Source organism: Embiotoca jacksoni, unplaced genomic scaffold (assembly GCF_022577435.1).
Source record: "Embiotoca jacksoni isolate LCO1_2020_lvr unplaced genomic scaffold, fEmbJac1.0.p SCAF_13, whole genome shotgun sequence".
Lineage (NCBI taxonomy): Eukaryota > Metazoa > Chordata > Actinopteri > Embiotocidae > Embiotoca > Embiotoca jacksoni.
Window position 1 is genome coordinate 996,571 of NW_027185263.1, and position 26,144 is coordinate 1,022,714.

A 26,144-nucleotide genomic window follows, 5' to 3' on the forward strand; every position below is an offset into this window, starting at 1 on the left:
CTCACTACTGTGTTTTTAGTGTGTTTTTGAGCTCCGTTGAGCGCAGGACGATTTTAGTTTTAGGCTTTTTTTTTTTTTCATGCCGGATGATAAAAACCTTAAATATCAGCGTTGTTTTTGAAGATATGTGAACATACTACCGGTCAGATATTTACGGATCGGTTTAGAAACTTGCATGACCTCCTGCACAAGTCGACAGTCAGCAATAAAGCAAGTATACAGAGAGCATTTAAAACATTTATTTAGTATGTTTATAGGATACAAGTGAAAAAACTGTGAAATGCGACAGTCTTTCCAAGATGTTGTTTTGCATCTAGGACACAAGAAAATAAAAGGACTTCCTGTTTGCCGCTCGTCTTTTCCTGTCGAGCGACTTACATGGTTTGTGGAGAACCCTTCAGAAAAAGAGTGAATGCACGTTTTCAGTCTGAAGGTGCTGAGATCTGAGACACGAATGCATAATAGAGCTGCAGATATTTTTTCTTTCTAGCTCTAAAGTAATATAAAACATATTTAAATTTTTTTATTTTTTTATTTTTATTTTGTTACTGTGCAGTACAAATCTAGTGTTTTATGAGCCCTCTGTTAAAAAAGCCTCTTTGTGCAACACATCCTACCGAGTCTCTTCCTGCAGAGCTGAGCGACACGTCCGGTATCCAGAGTTCAAACACGTCCATGTATGAAGCTTTCAGAGCGACAGGCAGACTTTAAATGTGGGTTTGGGGTTGTTTGGAGTTCAGAACATAAAAGGACCTTTAAACCTTTACGGTTGTCGTGACATAAACGTGTCGACTAAAAAGTTGACTGATTTTTGGTCAATAAACATCTGCATTAGTGCTGCCAGAAGACAGTGGAGTGGAACCCTTTCGGGCTTCGCCTGTTTTAAAACCCTTTTGACTGTCAGTATTTTACTTGAAATTTCGTGCACGTGCAAACATGACTACACAACTACTTGTGATGTCGACGGTCCGTCGGCGACCGAACGATCCAGCAGCCGAGTCGCTCTGCAGGTGAAACGTTGAAGGAGGCCGCTGCGGGTTTCGCTCGGGACGTTACTTGACGATGACGACGGAGGTTTTGTGAATGGATTCCATGACGGCGGCCAGGCGGCTGCACAGGTCGTGGGCCTGGTTCACGTGGACTTTAGGAGGATCTTTGAGCACGACCGTCTCGGCAGAACCGTCCAGAACCCGCGGCAGCAGCTCGCCGAGCTTCACCTGCAGCGAGTCTGGAAACGGGAAAGAAATTTGAATTAAGTTCTGTTTTCGCATTTGTTTTTCCAAATTTCAACACAAAGATTTTTTACTTTGACAGCGAATGTTAATCAGTTTCAAATATCAGTTATCGGTGTCCTTGATAAAACATATCGGTCGACCTCCAGTAACACAAGACTCGTATTGTCTTGATCTCTTGGTCGTAACGTTAATTATAAAATATAATAAGAACCCCAACGTTTTAATAAAAAACTAAAACACAGATCGCTGAAGCTGAGCGGCAGCAGCCTCACCGTCCATGTCCTGACCGAGGCAGCAGCACCAGTGGCTGCGGATGCTCTCCAGGGCGTCCCGGTCCTCCCGGGACAGGGCGGAGTCGCGGCTCATCAGGTGCAGGCAGGGGATGACGGCGTCCTCCATCGCGGCCACGCCCTCCTCCACCTTGCTGTCCTCGCCGCTGCAGAACAGCCGCGACGCGCTCTCGTTCAGCGCCTGACGGGTGGAGGATCAGAGTTTAGTTGGAGCTCGGTTCTCCGGACCGGAAACATGACTGAGTGTGAAGAGTTGTTCTGCTCACAGTGAGACATTTCCTCCGGTAAACTGCAATGAGAGACTTTTCCACGCCTCGTTTCTCGCCGCTCTTCAGCAGGTTGTTGTTGGTCTCGTAGGCGTGAGCCAGGTAGTTCAGAGCCTCCCGCATCCTGCAGCACACGGACAGTGAGGAATAAAATCTATTATTAAATGATTAAATAAATGAAAGACGCACACAAACACACACCTTCCACCTCCAGGTGTAAGAAATAAAATCTACATTTGAAGGAGGAAACAACACAAACAAGAGGAACTGTTTTTATTTTCGTCTTCTTTTTACTATATAAAAGTTTTTTATGTTTTTATCCCAAGTTTGTTTTTATTGCTAACTTGTCTTAACTGCATTATCCTGTTTTATATGTCTTTGTTTTTATCTTCTCCTGTGGAGCACTTTAAGCGGCATTTCATGTATGAAAAGTGCTAAATAAAGTTTATTATTATTAATGTGATTTTATCACCGATATGTAACGAGGAAACGCCGGAGGAGCGATAAAAAGTTCAATAAAATGGAAAGGACAGACCGAGAAGTAAAACCAACCGGCAGAAATACAAAATATAATATAATATAATATAATATGACAACAAAAAAATCATTAATGGAGAAAAATGAACAACTATATAAAAAGGATAAAATTAAATTAAAAACTAAACTAAAAAGTTAAGTTTTGAGTTTTCTTTTGAAAACATTCTGAATCGGAGCGGGAGTTGATGCAGAGACTTAAAAATCAGTGTAATGAGTGAGCTCTCTTTCTGGACTTTATTAAAACACGTGCAGCTGAGTTTTGAAGTGTTGATATCTTTGATCCTGCAGGTAACGACAGCGTGCAGTAAAATCTGTCGGCTCGAGAGGGAAATGAAAAATGAAAAAAACGCATATATATGATCATAAACATGTTGATTTTACAGCCTTAAAACGTATTAAAAAGCATTTTAACTTGTGCTTAACATCTTTAAATGTGTGTTGTTGTTTCATGTCTCCTTGTGCTGTCTGAGTCCGAGAGTACGACTTTAACTTGTTCTTTCTCTGCATGTTGAACTTTTCTTTTCTAAAACTGAAGTGGTGTCAGAGAAATCAGTTGGTTGGGATTATTATTATTATTATTATTATACTGAGTTCAGCGACAAACAACCACGTTGATGTTTCTCTGCACACCGGACACCTACTTCCCGTGCTGGAAGTGCTCGAGGCCGGTGAGCAGGTAGACGAACACGGTCCTGAACAGCCTGTAGTCGTCGTGCCACTGCTGAGAGAGAGAGAACAGAAGATCCAGATCTGATAAATATGTCTGGAAATTGCATTAATTTCCACATCTAAGTATTGATTATTGGTGTTATTCCAATCAAAGACAGCAGAGAGTTTACAAATCAACCCCCTAAAAACACAAAGTGTCTCCCTGAAAGTAAGTTGATGAAGTCCGGTACCAGGTATTCCTCCATGTCCATATCTTCCGGCTTAATGAGGCGCAGCTTGGCTCGGGCTTCCCTCAGGATACTGATCGCCCTGCAGGTACAAAAACAAGGCGTGAGGTTTCACAGGAGTGACGGAGGAACATCCTCACAAGGCTGCAGGTCTGTGGTCCGGACACCGGATGGCAGCACATGCACGCCGTACGGTCCACTGCAGCTCCAATTAAAGTAAAAAACCTTCTGTGCAGCCGTGTTTCAACTTTTCTTTGGTTTTGTGGGTCATTTTCTTTTAAAGTTTCATTCTGCATTATGACAAAAACTCATCCTTTATTCTGCTTTTAAAACTTTTGCAAACTTCACGTCCACGGCTCAATCATGCGTCTGATGTCTGCGTGCACCTCTCGTCGAAGCTGAGGTTGCGGTCCGTGAACTGCTCCAGCAGCGTCCTCTCGATGACGCGCTTGGGCGCCTTGTTCTGGAAGAAGTAGACGAGAGCGTGATGCAGGCGAGCGTCCTCCTGGGGCGTGGCCTCCTCCTGGGAGAGCTCGAACAGACGCGAATATTCTTCGTGGAAGGCCTGAAAAAACACAAATAAACGTGAGGATGTTGTTTCCCAAAAACATGGAGATAGATTTCATGAGATTCGGGCTTTCACTGACTGGCGGAGCTGAGAATGACTCAAAGACTGAACACAAGTCTGAGTATTTTCTTTGTTGTTCCTTCAAATCTAGAGATTATTGAATGCTCTTCTTAAATCTGAAATACTGTGATTTAAAAAGAAATCCTGAAGAGGCTCCTGGTCCTGTAATGAACTCCTTAATAGTGTCCTGATGCTTCTGCAGCAAAACCTTCAACTGAAAATGAAGAAGTTTCCTTCAGGGATTAACTAAAAAAATGATGTTATTGTGCTTTATGTCTGGATTTGAATAAATATTTGGGAACTAAATAACTATTCAAAATTGTAACTAGAGAACGACCTCAGGAAATGGCACCGAAACTTTGGATTAAAAGTGTTATTTATTATTTTTCTATATTCTTCTGATGGACTTAACTGGAATATATTGCTCTCAATGTTCATTTTCTGATGTATGTTTCCTATTTTGGGCTCAGAGTTATATTAACTTTTGGCTTTGAGACACCAGTCATTGTTGTTATATCGTTTTAGTGGATTCTATTGTGCAGTTGTTGATTGGTTTCTTTTCCTCACAAATCTATACAGGCAGTCATTTCCTCATGATTTAACTAAGTTGATGATGGCTCATAGCTGAAACGTGCTCATTTTTTCTTTCCCCGCAATAAATTGAAAGTCATCGATCTGTGATTGCCGGTATTCTTGCCACAAACGTGCATCTGTCACTGTGTGTGCTATCATTTTTCTTTATAGATCAAAAAGAATAGAAAAGTTGTGTTTTGTGAAATTTAGTGTTGATGTGAGACGCAGAGACCTTCAGTGTCCCTCAGAGACCTTCAGTGTCCCTCAGAGACCGTACCTTGATGAGGCCGGCCTCGGGTCCTTCCTTGTCAAACGTTTGTCGGGCCTTCGCTATGGCCAGAATGACACCCTGCATGGCTGGAGTTAGCATCATCTAGGAAACAACACAGCAAGACAATAAGAGTGATTATAGCCGACAGGTAACCGACTGTAAACCATCTTAAACTAGAATTACTGCCTCAGGGTTGTTTGTCTTCGCTAAGCATTCAAGGAGAAGTTTACATTCATAGCTGTTGAAACACGTACAGATGATGCAGCAAGGAAGCTACAGATTGTAAAAGGTGGATGTTTAAACACACATGTTCAACTTGTCTGCTCAGAAGATCTAAACAATCAGCTTCAAGCTGGACATCCAAGATTAATGTTACCAATTCAGTATCTGTCATAAATGTGAAATATGTTCACAGTCTTCCCTTCTGCTCCTCAGGTGTTGAATGATTGACAGAAAAGAGTTTTTGCAGAACATAATTAGCGTATGAATTATTGAGTGATGGCCACAAACATGTCTTGTAAGGTAGCAGTGACCTTTGACCCCTGAAATCGAATTAGTCCAAGTGAACATTTGTGCCAGCTTTGAAGCAATTCCCTAAAGGCCTTCCTGAGATATTGTATTCAGGATCGGGACGGCTGGCCAACCCAAAAAAACTCCTCCTTTGGCTATCGCTGACGCCGAGGCATAAAAACAGGAACTCAAACAAAGAAAAGATCTACATATTATGTGTTGTTGTGGTGGAACCAAGCAATGCCAAGAAATATACCCATCCATGCCATGAATGAACATTTGAAATTGCAACTCTGCGGTTTTACTGAAATCATCCCACCAGGACACTTTCTTACCTCTTCATTATATCCATCAGCGTCAGCCCTCACCATGATCCGTCCCACGTTGGGGATCTCCACCTCGGAGACTTCGTTCTCAGCTTGTCTCTGTCCAGCCGGGGCCTCCTGCCGCTGCTCTTCATCTCCCTGCTCCTCTTCATGTGCAGGAGCCTCTCCGGGAGCCTCCGGCTCACCTTCGGCTTCGGAGACGAGGCCTGCCGCCTTCGTGCCATCTTTCTCCACGTGGAGGTCCGATGGTGTCTGGTTACTGAGCTCTGCATCGGGGACGGGAGTCTGACAAAGGAAATACACATTATCCAGGTACCACTTTAGATATTATAGATATTATAATATTTGAGGAGCGTATTGGGAATGACCGGATTAACGAGCAGTTCCTGAATGAATCAAATCCAGAACGGCTACGTTCATCCAACAAAAGGATGGTTTTGCAGAGTTGCACTGGTGTTTCTAAAACTGAAAATCATACAACACTTTATCTGTCCATGACTCTCCATCCGGCCAGACATTCAGCCTGAATCGCCATCGCTATGCTGCTAAGTGGTGAAATGAGAGCCTTGACCCAGATGTACAAAGCTTATTTTTAATTTTTTTAATGGCCTCAAATTTCTGACACATATTCTGCAGGGGGGGAATGGATGGTTGGTTGGTTGGTTGGTTGGGTGTTTGGGTGTTTGGGCGGGAGGGTGGGTGGGGGTGTCACTAATTTTCCCACCTGACTCTGCAGCTTCCGCTCAGCTGAGGTGGAGCTCTGGCTGGGCTCCAGGGTGTCGGTGACTTCAGCGCTGCTGGTGTCCTCTGGCTGGCAGCCGGGGCTCTCTGGTGGTGGAGGTGAAGGTGACAACTCTGGTTGTTCTGGGGTCAAAAAGAAAGAGAGAGGCTGTGACGTTACACACTTTATTTGTCTTTGTAAACCATACAATGAAATTCAGGTTGGGACTCCCAGAGACCTGCAGCAGGGAAGTAAAAATAAGACAAACACCGGTTTAAAAAAACAAGATGTGACGGGGGAACGAAGTATCACGGCAAAGCGTCTAATGGGGAAAGCTCTGCAGAGATTCAGCAACAAGTGTTGACAGGCTGTTGTCACACAAAACACCCAAAATGAGAGACTGGAGATTTCTCCGAGAATTTAATAAAATATAGAATAATATTGATAAGTGACACTCTTTATTTAAGTGCTTGTATGAGGGATTAAAATGAACTCAACAGTAATCAACGTCATGTTTTGGCTTCGCCTCTACTGGGAGTCATATAACTTTCTCATAACATGGTCACCTGATAAAGGTTAAACTATATTTATTGGCTAATCATACTCTGGGGGCCTTTAAATACAAACTACCGCTGTCTTTGCCAACAAATGAAACAAAACACTCTAACGCAGTAAAATAATGTTATATTCAGATTAAAATCTAGTTGGATTTTGTTTTTTTTAGCACTTTTCACGCAGCCTTAATTAAAACTTCTCCGAGTTTCCTGTTTTCCTAGTGACCACTACAGACCTTCATCCTTCTCCTGGGGATTGGACTCTGGATCCTTCTCTGCCTCCGGGTCTGGTTGCGGCTCTGAAGCAGCTCCCTGGTCCGGCTCTTCGGTGGAGGGTCCCGACTGAGGCGCCGGCTCGACGGGCTGTGTGTCGTCCCGACAGGAAGTTGGGGGCTCCGCGGAGGTCGTGGACTCTTCCTGTGGCGTTGCGGTCTGGCAGAACTGCTCCTCCCACTCACTGAGCTCCTGCTGGAACCAGCGGTTATCTGCGTGGACGTAGCGTCTGAGGTTGGCCGGCAGGGAGTCCATGCCTTGGAGCACCTGGCCCGTCTCATCATCTGTGTCTTCTGCTTGGATATGGGGGATTCTTCAGTTAGTAGATTTCCAAAGTAAAACCCCATCTTGAAAGCACGAGTTTCACACATTTTAAAATGACCTGAGCTGAAATAACAGGCGCTGCAGCTACGATCAGTTCATGCAGCCCTTATCACTCAGTCACGACATAACACTTTAAATCCAAGTTTGACAGGAATCAGATGGTTCTATCAGCTCAGTTTATCATCAATGATGAACCTGACAGAGAAGACAACATTGTTTTTAAACTTCTACTTTGTTAAATCATTCCAGTTTGGCCTGCGAGCTGCATGCAGTTCTCAGCGGGCGGGCAGCAGAACTCTGCACGACACCGGCTCATCTGCTTTGGACAGAACGCTCCTGTTTTAAATGCAGCAGCTCCATGAATCTGATACTGAACAGGAAAACCATTAAGTTCACTTTTATCTCCTTTTATTAAACACAACCTCTGAACGAAGAGTTTTCCGAGCTCTTTCTTTGCGATGTAATGCTGCTTTGCCATTGGTTGAGGGAGAGGAGCAGTATTTGTTTTTATGCAGCAGATTTCCTAATTTAATTTACATAAAATTGCATTCAGAAATGATATCATCTAGAGTCATGAATGGAGACAGCAATTTACATACGATTAATTGTGCAGCCGAATATAATAATAATGTATTATTGTGCATTGTTGCTTTTATATACCTTTAATGAATCAGGTGAGTTTGAGTCTAATCAAAGGAAAAACAACATATTTTGTGCTCCTTAATCCTCTTTTTTTTTACCTGTAAAGACAAACATCTATTTTGCTGAATCTCACTGTTGACAGATGTCATCGTACCTGTGATAAGGTTGGGTAGCCTGTCGTCGATGTACATGAGGCAGTAGGCGCTGGCGTTGGTCATTCCTCCGAAGGAGTCTCGTTCCAGCTCCTCCCACGACGACTCTGTGATGGTAACGTCGTTGTACTTCATCCAGCGCTGGTTAGCGTGGTCGTAGATGTAAGCCCAGTAATGACCTGCGGACGCCTGGCCTTCATGGACGAGCACAGCGTGGAGTCTGTAGGGTACCTGAGGAAGAGTCGAGCGAGAGGCTGCACTGACTTGCGAAACCCGACAACACTGGGATCCAATATCCAAATAATACGAGTGCAGTGGGAAGTTCTCAATTAACTGCAGTGTAACCTCAAATTGATCTGTTCCCATTCTGGTGCTTTCTGTTTCTCCATGGAGATCAGTAAAATTGGATCTAATCTCATCTGATTCACTGTCTGCAGCTGTAGATGTAAAATATGTACATAAATTGCTGTTTGTCGGAGTAAATTAGCCTCACCTGGCAGAGCATGTTGTCTGAGTACATGGCCTCGAGCGTCTGAGTGAGCCGGTCAATGCTGGCCTTTAGCTCTGGTGCACACACAAACAAAAACACAGAAAGACAAGAAGTTTTACAATTATAACCATATATATTTTATAGAATTGACCACATAGTTGGAAAGTTTGAGAAAGCAGTGCTTCGTACATCGTCATCTGCATTTATATTTATATACCAGGCATTTTATTGCACCAAAGTGGGAGTGTGGTATGAGATGCACTTTTTGTAAGTCTGAGCCTCACTGCAACTTCATTATGCACCAACTCAAACTTTTTAACATTTTGGCAGCAGTTTTTTGTAACATGTAAAACCATGTCATCTTTTTTGTTTTATGGTCTGCCTCACTTACGAGGGTCCATCAAAAACTTCCAAGATTGTTCCCTTTGTGTGTGAACGGTAAGTAGCACTGATGTGTACGGAGCAGGAGGAAGCAATAACCTTCATGAGGAAGTATTCACAATTATGTCTCTTGATCAACATCAACAACACGTTTTTGTTTCCACTGGTACGTGAACATTTGTGATTTCACCATAGACCTGAAACTGGAGCATGGTGAAATCACAAATGTTGATGTACCAGTGGTCACAAAATCGTGTGGAACTCAGGAGCCGATGTTGATCAAGAGACGCATATTTTTATTGGCATACCATTTATGTCGTTCTCTACTTCGGTCCTCCATCGCTGTAGGCAGGTCTTAACAAAGTGCAGCTCTTCTTCAGTGATGCTGTGGGGGGCTGGGTGTGGCGGGCAGTCAATGGGGTGTCTGCACTGGGTGAAGGGCTTGTATATGGGGGTCCGCTGGCAACTGGAAACGCTGGAAACCGGATCTTCCGATGACTCTGGTTCTCCAGGTTCGCTGAAGAGAGCGAGAAAACCATAAACGGATTAAGGTACAGCACCAGGGTTTGACATGGCGATAGAAAGGATGGCCAAAACTTTGAAGAGTAAAGTCAAAAAATTTAAACACCTGTCGAAGACGGCTTCGCTGAGCGGGTGGTTTGCAGGAGTCGGTGACGATGTGGCTATTCTCGAGTCTTCAGCTGGGGAAACACTCGTAGGCTTGGTGGTAGCAAACTCCAACACGAACTGCAGCATGTCAGCCAGAGGATACTTGGTAGGTCCTGAGCCATAGTTTTTATAACTAATTAATAAAGACAAAAGATAATTAGACCAAGATTTGTCCTCATAAAATGAAGATATTTTAAAATGACCAGGTGACTTACCACTCCAGCTTCTGTTGGAGGAGTGCAAGATGTTCCTTGAGTTTTTTCACCTCTCCTCTCCGCTCATGGGTCCGATCTATGTTTCTGTGAAGATATCTGTACACAGAAATATCAGACAATCCCCATTGAAGGTGTGTGCTGAAATATTTACATGTAGCGGCCTTGTTTTTGTCTTCACTTCAACATTTCTGAAGGAACATGGTCGTAAGACAAACCTGGTGAAATATGGTGCGACTTGTAGGTTTCCTTTAAAGTTATCAACATGTCCATGATGCTTTTTATTTGTAGAAAACTCACCTGTCCATGTAAATAATTTGAGGAAACTCCAGTTTCTTGTGTATCTTCTCAGGACGCCCAAGCTGAGTGTTGAATTCAAATCTAGAAAGTTCGAATGTCAAGACTGGTGGTAGCTTTTTGAACCAGCGCTGCAACCAAGAGAAAATATTCAAAACTTTATCAGTAGATGATAATAATTTACAAAACTGGCTGAACATACTGAATATATTTTAAGAACTGTTATTTTTTATTTTTGTTCACCTCCCGGCCAGACGTGACGCCGTGATCTGAATGTAGAGACTCGATCTCTTTCTCAACCATCGCCCCTTCGAGGCATTCGTCCAGGTTGTTGAAGCCGTTGACTTGCAGCGGGTACTGGCCAAACTGCTCGATGTTACATAACGTCTTACCTATCAGAATCCCACACAGGTGAGTGACTTCACAGAAAAATTCATATCAATAATGAAACCACGACAAAAACACTGAACTCCTACCCTCGTGTCTTCTTTCTGTCACGAAGGTACCGTAGAAAAGTTGGACCATGGGGTTACGTTGTTTGTCCTCTGCGTTACTAAAAGTAAAACATGATATTATCTTTTAATTATTTTAGCAAAAAGAGCAGCCATTGACAATGCGTTGATGATATTAACATATAACTTACTTTCCATTGGCAGCCAGCTGAAACGCATCCTCGAGCCAGTCGAGCAGTTTGTGGGAAAACTCACTGACATCCTGAAATGGACGCATTTGAGTTATATCTTTCTCTTTACTTCATTAATCCTCAGATTAAGAAATTAGGGACAAAAAAGTCAACACTGCCCATCAGGGGATCAACCCGAAGGCTTCCACATGAAAGGTGGTCAAAGAACTTAAGAAACTCTTGAAAATGTTATTTACTGTATCAACAAACATACTCTACTTTCTTGGCATCATGGTAACTTGTGGAAAGAAATGGATTGACTTTGTATTTCAGGAGAGAAATTGAATGGGAGTCTATGGAGCCAGAGCCATTTTGGATCCAGCGCCTAGTGGCCCTCGGTGGTATTGCAGTTTAAGGCACTTCTGCATTGGCTTAATTTTTCAGGCCCGGAACCAAGCGCACTTTTATATCAATGTCAATGTCCTTCAAAAATACAGACAAAACTTTACTAAACTCCACAAAACAAGGTGGTAGAAGGTTAAAAGAGAGGGATATTGGAGAGTTCTAACTTTCATTTAAAAACAATCTAAGCATCTCTTTAACAGTGGCTACACATTTCAGGGAAACCAGATTGCTGAAGTGTCCTGCTGCCATCTGGGACAGGAATAGGAACCTTATCAACAAATGGGATGCCATCGAACCAAGTTGTGCTGTTAAAAAACAAACGCTGTATGTGTGTTGTGTTTCTTTTGTACCTGCTGGGCCTCATTGGTCCTGAAGGCGTCACGCAGTAACTCCACTGCAGCAGAAGGATCCACAAACCTGCGGGTGGAGCCCACCATGAGGGCGAACAGACAGCGGAGCTCCTGCATGAACGCTATGTTCCTCTTGTCCTGTCAACGTAAACTTTTTTTTATCGCCTTTATACCATCACACAGATTGTATGTCTAATTCCTAACATTAACCAACGTTAACGAAAATGTGGAAACAAAACACTGACTCACCGAATGGCTCTTGCACTTCTCCAGCAGTCGCTCAGTCAGATGGTAGTTGAGAACAAGTCTCCTGAAGACAGGCAGGTGGAACAGTGACTGCAACAAGACGACCCAACAAGGAGCGTAAATAAAAACGCTCGGGTGAAGGTTGAATGTGGGAGATTACCAGATGGCACGTCATCATTACAGTGGTTATTCATTATAATGCTTCAGAAAGTCTACGACAATGAAGCGACGAGTCGGGCGAGGTGTTCTGAGTGACATTCATGTTTCGAGAGGGGCATAACGTCGCTGTCTAAGACCAAATAAGGTGCGTCGGGTCACCAGCTGGGTTTTCTTTGTGCAACTGTGAATTCGTCCCCCAGAGTCAGACCGCCAACACCGAGTTCTGCTGGGACCTTCTGAGGCGTCTGAGGGGAAACATTGGCTGCAAACCACCTGAGCTGTGGCGCCATGGCAACAACACGTAGTCACAAAAACATGTTCATACGCAACAGGATTAGTCTGCAGGTTTTAGACCTTCTTCATGTAACCTCTGAGAGGAACTTATTTACATTTTGAATGTCTTGTGCTGATGCTCTCTGTAACTTTCTTTGTTTTTATTGTTATCAAATATCAATCAGTTTTATATCAGCAGCCAGGAATGGACACCACAACACTTTGTTATAAGATACTCATGATAAACTAAACGCATTAATAATGCCACTCAGTAAGTCTTATGTGCGGTGGAGCTTCTGAGCACTTATGAATATCTTGATGTATATATATTTCCATTTGAGCAGGAAATTCAATTATGGCTTATCTTAGCTTTACTATAATTTGTACCACAAAAGGATAATAGAGGGAATAGGAGCTGACAACTGAATCATGTGGTCACTCAGCTTCAATCTGATAGCATAATTACATTTTAGGGGGAGACTACTTTATCAAGAGTCGGGTTCTGTTGAGTCTACAATGATCGTCTCAGCTGTAACACTGAAAAAATAAAAATAAAACAAACAAAAGGGTATCATCTGAGCACCATTTGTATTCTAACAACACGGCCTCATTTGCCTCATTTCCCAGATAATAACCGCTGTCCTGCAGGAATTTGACGTCTAAATTGATGAAGAGTTCAATAGAGACAAAAACAATCACTGCCTCCACTCTGCCCATTTCAGACTGGGAAGTCCACCGCTCGCTCCATCCTCACATCAATCGCGATTTAATTATCCACACAGCCGGTGTATCTGAGCGAAAGGGCTCCGGTTTCTGCCGGGCCACCTGATAGTCCTGGCTGACTTCAAGCTGGAATGGATTTATAATAAAATTAGCAGCTCCGAGAAATCCTGTACACTGCAAAAACTGTGGGTCTAACCAAGTAAAATAATCTTAAATTTAGATTTTGGATCAGTCCTGTTTATAAAAGAATTGGATCATCTGGTGCTTTTTCAGGCAGATCATTTGATCGTTTTAGTCTTTATTTGATTTACTTTTTACTCGATACAAGAAACGTACAACTTTAAGTAGTTTGTCAGAGCAAGAACGTCTCATTTCAAGCATCACACAGCAAATTTGTTCTGTTTACCAAGATTAAAAATCTTGATTCTGCAAATATGAGATTAATTTCTTGTTTTAAAAGTTGTGGTTTTTTTTTCTTGTATTTTGGCTGAGCTTTTTTTGCAGTGTAAGTTCTAATTTAGCAGGTTTGTTTTGTTTTCTTTTGATATTTAACTTAATTGCACCAGATAACTAAAAATGGCACTAATCTTACATTGGAAGAACTCAACACAACATTGCAGAGATTGGAGAAAACCAAAGAGACATTTTGCTGAAGTCAGAAATCTTTAAAGGGAAACTCCGTCTCTATAAATGTTTGTCCAGCTAAGTGAGAGAGCTATTTAAGTCTTTAAAGCAACAGAAGCCAGACAGTGTTCGAACAGGTGGACACTTGGAAGGAGCACTTAACAGAGTACATGCCATGTACATGTACATGTGACATGGAGCTCTCGATGGTAAATGTCCTTAATAACAAAATATATTTAAAACTGTGGTTGGCTTAATTTTTTGTCCTAAATTTTTTTTCTCTTAATTTTTTACACAATTTAGAATAGCTAAATGTATTTGAGCCATCCAAGTAAAAGAGTTATCAAGTGAGTCTTCTGAAAGGCACCCTCATACCATCATGGATGCTGGCTTTTAAACTGAGCGCTGATAACAAGCTGGATGGTCCCTCTCCTCTTTAGCCTTTTGGACGCGCCGTCCAAAAAGAGTTCCTGAGCCCATGCAGTGATTTCCACAGGTTCTGTTTTTAATACAGTCCCACCTGCGGTCCCAAAGTTCACGGCCATCCAATATTGGTTTTCAGCCTTGTCCCTTGTTTTGTTTTTGTGTGTGTTTTACTTTGTTGCTTATTATGTGTTTTTACAAAAAAAACAATTAAAAAAAAACAGCTACTCATTCTCACCTGGATGACAGCGCTAAACCAGCAGGTGTTTCCTACGTTGCGGATGCCCACGGGCCAGTCGTCGTGCCGGATCCAGTCTGCAGGGCTGCACATATCGCTCTGGGCTTCACATCTCTTCCTCTTCATCCTGGCTGCATTCTCCTCGGCGCTGGCCTCCAGAGCCCTGCACAACATCAAATTACCTGCTTGAAAGCATCGATCTGACAACTCTATTAAAACGCAGGTTAAATTCCCTGTTCTGTGTACTCTATTCTGTAGCTTGTAAAATAAATTCCCCTGAAGGTCTCACAGGAAAACACAAAATGAGTCACAGGACAGAAGCAAATGTCTGATGTGCAAACAGGTGCCGATAATCATGTTTATTATCCGAGCACTAACTAGAATTACACCACTAACTGGAACTAAGGCCTAGTGGTTGAAAGACTTTGCTCAAGTTGTAGTTTACATGCATATCTGTTCAAACCCATATAGATATTGAACTCACAGTGACCTTAACCTTTGACCTCCAAAATCGAAACAGCTTTTTGAAGGTTTTTGAGTCTATTTGTCGGGCTTTCTCTGCTCAGTGAACATTGAAGATCCTTGGTGCACCATAAACATCACAATCCGTCCAATACTTCAGTCTGGACCAACATGGTGACAATGCCATCAGCTTGAATGGCCAAATAGTAAATGTACTCAATGCTTCAGGCTTCCTTCAACCTCCGATTGACTGTTAGGTCAGGCTGATTTTAAATTCAGACAATATGAAACAGCTTAAGAAGAATCTTTCAGTCCCAAAACATCGTTCATATTCAATCCAGTTATTTAATTTTGGACTGGCAACTGCTGTTCTGTGTGTTTTTGTTCAGCATGGACTGTCAGCTGTCAGCAGTGACCTCCCCTCAGAGTATTGGCTGTTTAATGCTAATAATAATAATAATAATAATAATTGTGGTATCTAGGCGGTTTGTGAGCCAGAGAAGAAGAATAATCTAAATTTTTCCAAGAAAGTCAGCAGTAATAAAAAAGGAGCACGGTTTAAAAAGCAGGCTGTCCCATACCTGTGGAATTCCCTCTCCTCTTCCTGGGCGTTGTGGGACTCCTGGAGGCTGAGCTCGATGGCGGTCTGCAGTTCATCTTTAGGAAGTCCTGAAGAAACAGACAACAGAGATTCTAGTTGAATCCCCACGTCGCTTGCTCAGGTCTCTGGACCAGCAGCTTGTAGTGGTTCTTTGATCCAGACCAGCTTTCTCTGTTGCACCTCTGAAACTTTGGTACAGACTCACCCTTCAGATCAGGTCGTCAACTTCATTATCAGTGTTCAACTCTCCACTGAAAACATATCTATTGTGACTGGCAATTGCAGATTATCCCCAATTTTATGTCTTTTTTTTAGTATTAATTATTCATTCATGTAGATCCTCGTGTGTTGTTTTGGCTGAATATTGTTTGTAAATTCTTTTAATTTTGCTCTATATCTAAATTAGTTTTCAATAGCTTGATTGTGTCAAGTTTATCTGATGTATTTAAGTCAGTTTGATGTTGTGCAGCACTTTTGTTGTATTTAAATGTTCTATATAAATAAAACGGACTTGATTTGACTTATTTAACACAAAATCTGTCATTTGTACTGACAGTCTTACTTCATTCTTGCCTCAATTTGTAGTTCTGTTTTATTGTTTATTACGAGTATTTTTGAAATGTGGGAATTATTGGAAACTTTACTGTATGTAGTCTGAATATTGCACTTGCTTGTTTTTTACCTTTCTGGCCCTCCCAGGCCTCTTCAGATGTCCCCGACTCATGTGGTTCTCCAGGGTCCTGAACCTCTGCAGGCTGGGTTGTCAGCAGTCCAACAGCATGTCCGACATCACCCTGACTGGACTGAAACAGAGAAGACGATGGGATACACCACAAACACAAAATAAACGTGCATGAAAGACTCCTACAATTAGCCTAATTAACATAAAAGTAAAGTAGGACCACGTTTTTTAGGCTGATTTAACAACTAGGAAAAGCAAGCAAGGATAAAAAAGAAAGGAGATTCACGGTGTTTCTAAGGTTCTGAAATTACAGTAATTGTTCATTTGTTTGGCTGTAAAAGAACCAACAACAACAAAAATCCTGTGGATAATCTTAAAACTGATGATGATGTCTTGGTCTTACATTCAGGGCTCTGTAGAGGATCTGTTGGTCCTGGATGCCAGTGATCTCCCTCAGCTGGTTGATCAGCATTTCGCTCTGCTGAGAGAAAAGATTGAACAGACGGAAAAACAATAGTCAAACTTCAGATATATCGTGCACAGTTTTAGCAAATTCTCAGGGTCTTACCCAAGTGGCAAACAACGGTGACGTCACCTTTTGGTTTGTGAACGACTCTTATGATTTTGTCTGTTGCCATCTTTGCTAGTTCGGAGCGGTTTGGAGCAGGAAGTGACCATATTTGGACGAGCTGGGGGAGGAGCCAGCGGTGGATCTGACCGATCTGATCGGAAACCTGACGATACTACGTCCCGCCCACCGATAGCTGTAACCTGACTGCACCACAGGCCTGTCAATCAAACAGACACGCCCCCAAAAACAGGTCTTCTTGAATCTTCTTTTCTAATGAATGAGGGATTATTTTCAGATGGACCTCCAGAAAACTAATAAGAAGGAGTGACTTTAGCTAACAACACCGAGATAACTGATGGACACATTTTATTCACTTTGGATTTGATGAGAGAAGTTGAATGGGAGTCTATGGAGCCGGAGGCTTTTTGGAGCCGACCTCTAGTGGCACTCGGTGGTATTGCAGCTGAAGACACTTCTGGATCGGAACCATTTTACAGACCTGAAGATACGAACACTTTTATAACAGTCTGTGGTTTTACCTCCCATTATAACACTATATTTTCATGGCAGCTAAGCCAAATAAACACAAAAAAACCCTGATTATCATAGTTATACTTTTAACACAAGACATAACATGTTATTTAGTGGACTGTGTTACCTGCTGTTTCACCCATTTCCAATCTTTGTACTACTTTAGCACATAAAAGCTAAATGTCTAGCTTGGTATTTACAAAAGAGTGTATTCCTGTCAAACTATTCCAGTAACGCATCACATTTAAGGTTTAAACAAACACTTTTTTCCGTCAACTCTTTAAGCTAAACCCAATCACAAGGAATTTACTGAAGCGGGGGTGCAACCGATTGTTCGCCAGCTCACATCCCATTTTCCACAATTAGACAGGTAAACACAAATGTTCACATGGTCGTCATATGTTTTGACCTCATGAAGTTCTTCAGAGGAATATAGTCTAACATGAGTGTGCTGAGTGAGAGGCGCTATATAAAGCCTGCTATCCCGGCAGCAGGTGGACGTATCATGGTGTGTCTCTCACACACACACACACACACACACACACACACACACACACACACACACACACACACACACAAGAAGCCAAGAGCAGGCTGACCAGACTTATATGGAGTCCAGAGACTATCTGAGACCCCCTCGGTTAGCCTCTATTTTGGGCTACTGACATGGATAGCACAAGTTTCTGTTTATCATTCCACTCACCAGGCCACCAGGCCGCTGGGGGTCTCTTTCACACACACACACACACACACACACACACACACACACACACACACACACACACACACACACACACACAATGTCAATACCAAAACAGAAAACAGAAGCAAACATTTTGTTTTTTATGCCCGTATGTGATTTAACAGACTTTTCTACGAGGCCAATATATAAAATCCTTATCTTTAGAACATAAAATCTTTGGGCTCCTCCTTCTGTTTGAACAATTTAATGACCTACTAAACCAGATGCTCTAAAGTAATGTGGTTAACTTTTTACTGCTGAGATTTAGAAATAAAATCTTCCCTATATTATATCAGTAGCCTATTTGATTAAATATAATCCACATATTTGATATCTTGTGAGACTAGCAGCTTTAAATATAATGCTTAAAATGCTAAACTTTTTATCCCAGTATCAGTTTATCATATCTACAAGAAACGTTGGGATATACGTCATTTAAAAAGCTAGTTTTTAGATATAACTTAATGCATTTAAAAAAAAAAAAAAAAAAAAAGTATTTAAGTGTATCTTATGACTGCCGAATTGAAAGGTGTTATTTACAAAATTTAAAATGCCTTTAGATTTTTTTTTTAACCCGGGTTTACCCGAAACAAAGTGAGAGCCAACTTTAAAATGGCAGATTTTTAAATGCGCATTCGGCCTCCGGGATTCTGTCCACACAACAGAGGGGTTAGTGTTCGTGGGAGCGCCTCAGCGCCGCAGCGCCGCAGGCATCCACACGCTGTTTGTGTTAATAAAGCAGCTCCATCATCCTTCGCGCTCACCGAGTTCGACGAGTTTTCTCCATTTTCAGACTTTTCTCCATTTTCAGACTTTTCACCTCTCATTGCAGATAAAAACCCGAATTTCTTCCCACAAAAAAAAGAAGCTTTCAGTGATGACTCCGACTCCAACCAGCTCCATCTGTCAAGCGCCGAGTGCGACCGGCCAGCTGCGCGCGCTCACCTGTCAGGACACGCGCGTGCACTGTGTGGTGGTGGTGGGGGGGGGGGGTCGCTCACATTAAACAGCACGCGTGCACTGTGTGGTGGTGGTGGTGTGTGTGTGTGTGTGTGTGTGGGGGGGGGGGGGGTCGCTCACATTAAACAGCACGCGCGCACTCGCGACCTGAATGACGAGACGTTTCTTGGTGTAATTCAATACTTCTAGTGTCTGTGACCGATTTAAACTGTTTAAAACATTACTACCCCAATGACTTTACAGCATGTGGAGAGACTGTGACTTCAGCCTCAGATACTTATACACTAAAATATATATATATATATATATTTTAAACTCCCACTTTATTCTGTATTTTTCCAGTTTAAGAAGCTGTTTGATGTTATAATTTTAGCATCACTCCATGTTTTGCTCTTTTATTACAGATTTTCTGATGAAAACTTGGATTTTAATGTGATTCAATGAGATTTGTTGATTGCGGTGGCGGGGCGTGGTTAGCTCAGCTGCAGGGGGGGAGGGGGGGAGGAGGGAGGGAGTGGTTCAGGGAACGGTGCCGGGAGGAGGATAATTGAACTGAATCGGGGGAACTGGTTTCTTCCCTTATATAAGTGAGCAGGACCTGGTGGGGGTGGGGGGGAGGAGGTGGGGCAGGAGAGGGCCGGCCTCTCCTCCACACCGGGTGGAGCAGAGTGTGTCCCGCAGTGTGGATAAACCAAACTTTGTGCCTCAGAAGTGCTACATTGATATTCTAGCAATTATAATATTAATAAATAATAATAATAACAACAAACTTTACTTGTTAAATGTAGCTGAAAGTAACAGAATTATGTTAAAATGTAATTTAAAAATAAAAATGCCAATATTAAGATTAAACACAACACAACATTAAAAAAATTGAGTTAAAATATAGAAGGCATTAGGTTCTCAGAGTAGTTGTTTTTTAAGTAATAACAATCTGTGATGAACTGTAAAAGTTTTTTTTAATATACAAAACATACCTTATGTAATACCTTAAAGAGTATACTTTAATAAATCTCAAAACTTTAACACTTTTTGATAGTTAAGTACAGTAAATATCAGATACTTTAAGACTTTTAATAAAGTAAAATTTAGGTGGCTAACTTACCAAAGTTATTTTCTGGTTTGATATCTGCACTTTTGACTGAAGCCTGACTCTCAGGTAATTTAAATTAATGTTCATAATCCTCTGAAGTGGCACTAAACAAACCTTCAGGGATTTAGTTTTTGTTCTGTCCGGCGTGTTTCATGATTATCTGTATCACCTTACACGGACAGTGGAAAATCAATATCAGTGCATCCAAAATGTCTGCAGTACCCTGTTCATTGTTCCTCTCTTACACCCTGGACAGCTTGAACCTATGAGATGAATCTGTGGATATTTCTTATATTAACACGACAAACATTTGGACGTGGCACCTGTAAACTGGAAGGTTAAGTTTTGTCTTGATGTCTCTCATTTGGCTGATACTGTTGCTCTCAGGTAAGATGCTTTTTTCTTTTAGCTGAAAGAAATGTCCAAACAGTTGAATTTTCTTTAACAGCAATAATTTATTTGCACGTTCGATATCACCTGCAGGGTTTTATTCTAGGAATTTTTAGAATTTTAGTTTGTTTTTAAGGCGTCCCAGTTTGCCCACGTTGGTGATCTAGCTTTAACTTTCAGCCCATGTGGCTGAATGTGTGCCAGAGAAGCCGAAGAGATCCGCTCTGAACCAGCTGACCAGGACCCTGCTGAGGAGATACGACTGCGGAGTCCGACCCGTTCAAAACTGGACCAGTACCACCACTATTTACATAGACCTCATTCTACAGTCCGTCCTTGCAGTGGTAGGTCAGCTTTAAATGATTATTTACACTGCTGCTAAAATGAACTGTTTTTCTTCCACTAGTTAGAGAAATTTCATTTCTTGTAAAGAGACATTTTATTCAATGTCAGTGTTCGTTTCTTGGCCAAATACAAAGTTGGCAAAGAAGCTGGGATTTGTAGTTTTTCCTTAAAATGTCAATGTTCATCATATTTTTTTTTATTCATTTTAATATCTTTATTTATGTAATATAAGGTTAATTAAACTCAAATTGTAACTACAGAAGCTTTAATATAAAGCAAAAGTAGGCTATTGTTAAGAGTATCTTTCATCACATTCAAGACATTTTTCTTTTCCCAGGATGGAAAGACTCAGAGCATAACCACAAGTATTTGGTACAGACAGGTACATCGCCTCTGCATTTTCTTTATGTTTAACAACTTCTTCATTGTATATTGCAAGTCTTGTGAATGCAAAATTATTTCCTTTATCATTGGTAACACAGGCAGTTAAGTTGTACTTTTGCTTTTTAATATATCTGCTTTTTCTCTTGCGTATGAATCCTGTTATTTTACCTGAAAACCTGCCGTTTTCAGATCTGGAGGGATGAGTTCCTTGTCTGGGATCCGGAGGAGTTTGATGGCATCAACGAGATCTCGCTGTCGTCTGACGCCATCTGGATACCCGATGTTATCGTCAGTGAATTGTAAGACGTTACTGAAACAGTCACTTTAAAACATATTTGTAAAGTGCTGCAGTCAACTGTCTGTCAGTATGACGGTCTGATGCATGCTGTAGTTATACTATGAATATTAAATCAGACCAAAAGTACAGATTGAAAAAGGTTTTTTCTGTGGCAAGGTTTGCTCATTTCAGAGTGTGTCCTTGTCCTTCACAAACTAAATGTGAATATGTGACTGCACAACTTGACCTCGGGGCCTGGACCTTGAAATGCTCTCAGAAAATAACAGAAGCATTCACTGTGTTTACTGTAATTCAAGACAGTCTATATTGAAATAAAACAACATACCTGGAAACCGAGGGTCAAATATATTTTAAAATGTAGACACTACTGAAATGGACTGAAAAATATGAAGTAAAAATGTTGTGTAATAATGTACATGATGAATAGTAGACAATCTACAGGATACATGTCCTTTAACATACTGTAGATAAATATTACACAAGAAATTGTCCTTATTATTGCTATCCTCCTCTTTGATGTAGAAACATCGCCATGGTGATCAATAAATCTAAATAAAAGTAAATTCCACTGAACTAAATTGTGGTAATCAGTCACGGCACGTGAACCGCCACACTTCCACCACAGTTACATACGGAGGTCATGGTGACATAAAGGTTTTTAGTCGTCTCGCCTTTCCTTCCTCTCTCTTTCATGTGTTCCCAGTGTGGACGAGGGGAAGTCCACTCCGATCCCGTACGTTTACGTCAACTCCTCCGGCTCGGTGAAGAACTACCGGCCCGTACAGGTGGTGCTGGCCTGCAGCCTGGAGATGTACGCCTTTCCGTTTGACAAGCAGAACTGCAGCCTCACCTTCCGCAGCTGGCTTCACTCGGGTCGGTTTCTGTCCTCAGATGGAGTGTTGGGAAAAAAAAGAAAAAGAGTTTGGCTATTTTACAGCATATAGTTTTCACTGCGGTGCAGAACAGCTTTAAAAAATGTGCTTGACACAATATTCCTAACTTAGGATCCATTTTCAATGACCTTCGATCAACTAAACCTATTCAGGCCAACCTTAAGTCCAAGTGAACATTTGTGCCAAATTTGAAGGAGGTCCCGCAAAGCATTTACAAGATATTACATTCAGAAGAAACATGGAAACGTGATCTTACAGTGACCATCGACCTTTACCTCCAAAATCTAAAAAGTTCATCCTTGAGTCCAAGAAAACATTTGTGCCAAATTTGAATTCACAAAATGTACTTGTACTTGCAATGAGAAAACAGAAATGTACTGCTTTGTTCTGTTGTTCTTCCCGTTCCCTGACATTTTTGCTGTGTATTATCTTTTCCGTCCACAGTGAAAGAAATAGACCTGGCTCTGTGGAGGAGTGCGGAGGCCGTAGCCAACGATAAAAGGGAGTTCATGAACGACGGTGAATGGGAACTGCTGTCCATTCCTTCACACTACCTGCAGATCCGCCAAGACGACACCGACTACGCTCAAATCCAGTTCAATGTATGTTCCTTACTGTCTCATTCATCACATTTAAAGAGAGGAAAACTGGAACAGAAAACCATAGTGAAAGTTATCTTTACCCTGAACCTATCCTGGTATCTAACGGTAACAGCTGAGCAACGAGTGACTGCGATGACGGTGATTGCTCGTCGATGGTGAGCTTTAAACTGTAAACCCTCCACGGGAAGCGTGAAGCAATCGGCTGTGACCTTCCTGGATCGAGCCGATGCGCTGAAGCCAAAACGATGAGGCCGAGGCCGTTTCCTGGCAAGCAAAGAGACAGATAGAGAGAAGAGCTGATAGACAGAGGAGGGCGAGCAACCATAATGAGACTGTCTCAGTGGCCGCCTGATCAATGGACTTCTTGTTAGAGGCGAGCAAAATGGCCCCATAGCCCCGATGCAGGTGGAGAGCACGGAGGGCTGCTGTTTATTCAGCCCAGAGAGAGAAGGCTTTCTGGTAATAGAGCGTTTCACTGGGACATGATTACATTAAGGGAGTTCTGTTGCAAAGAGTATATACGTCATACAAAACGTGTTTCAGCTGGAAAAAGATGCAGAGTCATTTTTTTGTGTTGAAATAAAAACGGTCTTGCTTTTCTCTACCTGCACAATAATACAGAGTATAGCCTGCAAAGAGCAAATACCTTCTACTAATATCAGTGGAAAAATAGGTGGAGACAGAAAACTCAGACAACTACTTCAAAATCCGCACAAATAACAACAACAAAAATCTAGAAAAATATTCTATATTTTTATGCCATTTTTGCAAACTCAGTTAAAATGAGATGATATTTTTTTCTCACTGTCCTTATCTTTGGTTCAGGTGTTGATCCGCCGGCGCCCCCTGTTGTACGTGGTGGGCCTCCTCATCCCCAGCATCTTCCTTATGCTGGTGGATGTGACCAGTTTCTACCTGCCTCTGAACAGCGGCACACGCATCGTCTTCAAGATCAGCATCCTGCTGGGCTACACCGTCTTCAGGGTGAACCTGACCGACGAGCTGCCGGCTACCGCTGTCAGGACGCCGCTCATCGGTCAGATAGTTCACGATTTCTATTCTATTACAATCTCCCTGTTGTAGCCCTCCATTTTTGAAGGAATATTTTTTGATATATCTACTGTTTTTTGTAGTATATCTTCTAGACATTGTACTTACTTACTTTTTCTGTTTTTGCAACCAGATAACCTACTGGTCTCACATAACAAATTCCAAAATGCAACAAGAACTACAATCCCGAGGAATCCAGCAGAATGACATCAGTAACCTGTGCAGAGTTTTAAATGTCTGCAACTACGAAAGGGATAGAAGAAACCGGTTTACTGAGTGTCCTGAATAACTTTTAGGGAAACAAAAGAATCTTCTTAAAATCTAAAACATCCTACAATTGAACTATGAAAACTGATTAGTTTCACCTGTCCCTCGTGGTCCTTCCCTCCCTGCTGTATTTAGTCTGTCAACTACTTTCTGTTTCCCAAACCACAAATGTCCACGTCCCAGCGGTCACGTTAACGTCATGAGGCGCTGATGTTGATGGAGAGACGACACTCATCAAGGTCGTTGCTTCCTGCTGTCCCGCGTTCAACCAGGGAACACTTTAAACTTTTTGATTGCACCTCATGCTCTTTAAAAACTGCAAATATTACGAGAAAGTAGATAATAAGGAAAGTCAGTTTAGGTCTAAATAGTGCAGCACTAACAGAGTGGCACAACATGGAGGGAAGTTTGGAAACGTGACAACTATCACTGACGCTTTAACCTGATTACTGACTCTGATTTAGTGATTGTGTAAATATCCAGAGTCGAGATCTTCCCTGATTTCCCTCCCATCTCCGTTCAGGTGTGTTCTTTGCGGTGTCCATGGCCCTGCTGATGCTCAGTCTGACCAAGTCTATCCTGGTCGTGAAGCTGCTGCACCACAGCGAGCAGGAGGTCAGGCAGATGTCGGTGTCGGCCTGCCTGCTGGACAAGTACGGCTCGGCGACTCACGGCTTCACGGCGAGCGCCTTGACTTCCACCAAAACCCTCGACCACATCGACTCGTCCGGAGGTAGGCTGGAGGCTCAAAAGGCCGTTCAGAGCTCGTTCTGGCTTTCTGATTACAAAAATAACTTCATGAGTCACGGCTGAGAGACGCTCGGATAAAAAAAGGAAGCATGTTTTATCTGAACCCTAAAAATAGGATGAAACACTCAACTCAAAGCGTCACAGGTATCGGGGGAATTGTCTCATCCTCACTGATGCTCACGTTCATTTGCATGAATCTATATTCATTGTTCGGATTTTAAACCTAGAATTTCTTGATCTCATTCCAGATTACGAGCTGGAAGCCTCTCTGGATGAAGACCTGCTGTCCCTGAACGAGATCCAGGACGCTCCCTCTGGACTGGACTGGCTCCTCCAGGAGCTGGTGTCCCTCCGCACGGCTTTATCCCAGGACGACAGCGAGTCTTCGGTGCAGGCCGACTGGCTGGCCCTCTGCTCCAAGCTCGACCGCTGCCTGTTCCGCCTCTACCTGTTGGTTCTGGCCGTGTACGCCGGCACTCTGCTGCTGCTCTGGGCCAGCTGGAGCTCTGCCTGAACCGACTACACATTTAGACGCGTCTTTTTAATGCATTTAGACGTCATGCTTTTTGGATTACGATGTCAGACGTTCATATTAAACGGTGCCAAAATGTATGTAAAAGTAAAAACGCAGCCTTACGATTGGTCCGAACACTCGATCCGATGACGTCAGCCCTGTCGAACTGGTATCATCCTACTATATGACGAAAATGGGAGGTTCAGGAAAGCTCAGGAAAGTCGGTTTGACGTCACTTTACATGCAAAAATAACAGTGAAAAATTAGGTAAAATAAGCAGACTTGGTTGGCCTCACCTACTTAGTCTGCTAGCTGTGTTGAATGTTAACTTCCTGCCATTTATCTTTTGCCTTTAATTGCTTTTTGCATTTAATCTTGCTGCATTTTATGCTTTATGTGAAGAACTTTGAAATACCTTGTTGTTAAAATGTGATGTACAAATACAATATATGAAAAAACCCTGAAAACAAGCATAAGTGTGTCACCTATAATGAATTTGTTTAAAATATGTCAAGAAGTGGTCGTATTTAATTTCTCTTTGACATATTTTGTTGGAACTGACTAAATAGTTGAATATTATTGTTGTATAATTCAGATTTTTTTCACAATTGGGCTTTTTTGTGTGTCATTTTATGAGTTATAATAAGTCAATAAATGTTTAAAGTAAAATTCAAATTAAGAGAGCCTTCAATGTTGGTG

At 42.0% G+C, this 26,144-nt stretch overlaps 2 protein-coding genes across 5 annotated transcripts; one reads left to right on the top strand and one right to left on the bottom strand.

Annotated features, from left to right (window-relative positions):
* Positions 1-224: 224 nt before the first annotated feature.
* Positions 225-18,830, bottom strand: usp28 (ubiquitin specific peptidase 28). 4 transcript variants are annotated; one of them, XM_069145821.1, is made up of 26 exons: positions 18,664-18,830; positions 16,459-16,533; positions 16,056-16,176; positions 15,354-15,441; positions 14,311-14,473; positions 11,874-11,960; positions 11,625-11,762; positions 10,891-10,961; positions 10,724-10,800; positions 10,491-10,639; positions 10,251-10,378; positions 9,954-10,049; positions 9,698-9,871; positions 9,378-9,586; positions 8,692-8,762; positions 8,201-8,429; positions 7,044-7,373; positions 6,257-6,396; positions 5,542-5,817; positions 4,703-4,798; positions 3,611-3,789; positions 3,228-3,306; positions 2,970-3,049; positions 1,792-1,915; positions 1,508-1,706; positions 225-1,228 (listed from the first exon to the last, which is right to left on the bottom strand). In XM_069145821.1, the coding sequence occupies exons 1-26, from the start codon at positions 18,724-18,726 to the stop codon at positions 1,053-1,055; spliced, it is 3,618 nt and encodes a 1,205-aa protein (XP_069001922.1). In that variant the 5' UTR covers positions 18,727-18,830; the 3' UTR covers positions 225-1,052. The 4 variants fall into 4 exon arrangements, with proteins under 4 accessions (XP_069001922.1, XP_069001921.1, XP_069001920.1 ...); XM_069145820.1 differs by having other exon boundaries at positions 7,044-7,376; XM_069145819.1 differs by having other exon boundaries at positions 16,459-16,536.
* A 1,475-nt stretch (positions 18,831-20,305) lies between these two features.
* LOC138195981 (5-hydroxytryptamine receptor 3B-like) lies at positions 20,306-25,445 on the top strand. The gene is made up of 9 exons (XM_069145637.1): positions 20,306-20,339; positions 20,547-20,686; positions 21,025-21,069; positions 21,261-21,370; positions 22,073-22,242; positions 22,707-22,864; positions 23,690-23,900; positions 24,705-24,914; positions 25,180-25,445. The coding sequence occupies exons 1-9, from the start codon at positions 20,306-20,308 to the stop codon at positions 25,443-25,445; spliced, it is 1,344 nt and encodes a 447-aa protein (XP_069001738.1).
* The last annotated feature ends 699 nt before the right edge of the window (positions 25,446-26,144 follow it).

Excerpts from the sequence above, each read along its gene's own strand:
- usp28 (XM_069145818.1), bottom strand. The coding sequence starts at position 18,726 with ATGAGAGGTGAAAAGTCTGAAAATGGAGAAAAGTCTGAAAATGGAGAA. Across the intron at positions 16,177-16,458 it reads TCCTCTACAGAGCCCTGAAT|TCCAGTCAGGGTGATGTCGG; the intron begins GTAAGACCAAGA and ends TCTCTGTTTCAG. Across the intron at positions 10,640-10,723 it reads GACAGAAAGAAGACACGAGG|GTAAGACGTTATGTAACATC; the intron begins GTAGGAGTTCAG and ends GGATTCTGATAG.
- LOC138195981 (XM_069145637.1), top strand. The coding sequence starts at position 20,306 with ATGTCTCTCATTTGGCTGATACTGTTGCTCTCAG. Across the intron at positions 20,340-20,546 it reads GCTGATACTGTTGCTCTCAG|AGAAGCCGAAGAGATCCGCT; the intron begins GTAAGATGCTTT and ends AATGTGTGCCAG. Across the intron at positions 20,687-21,024 it reads TACAGTCCGTCCTTGCAGTG|GATGGAAAGACTCAGAGCAT; the intron begins GTAGGTCAGCTT and ends TTCTTTTCCCAG.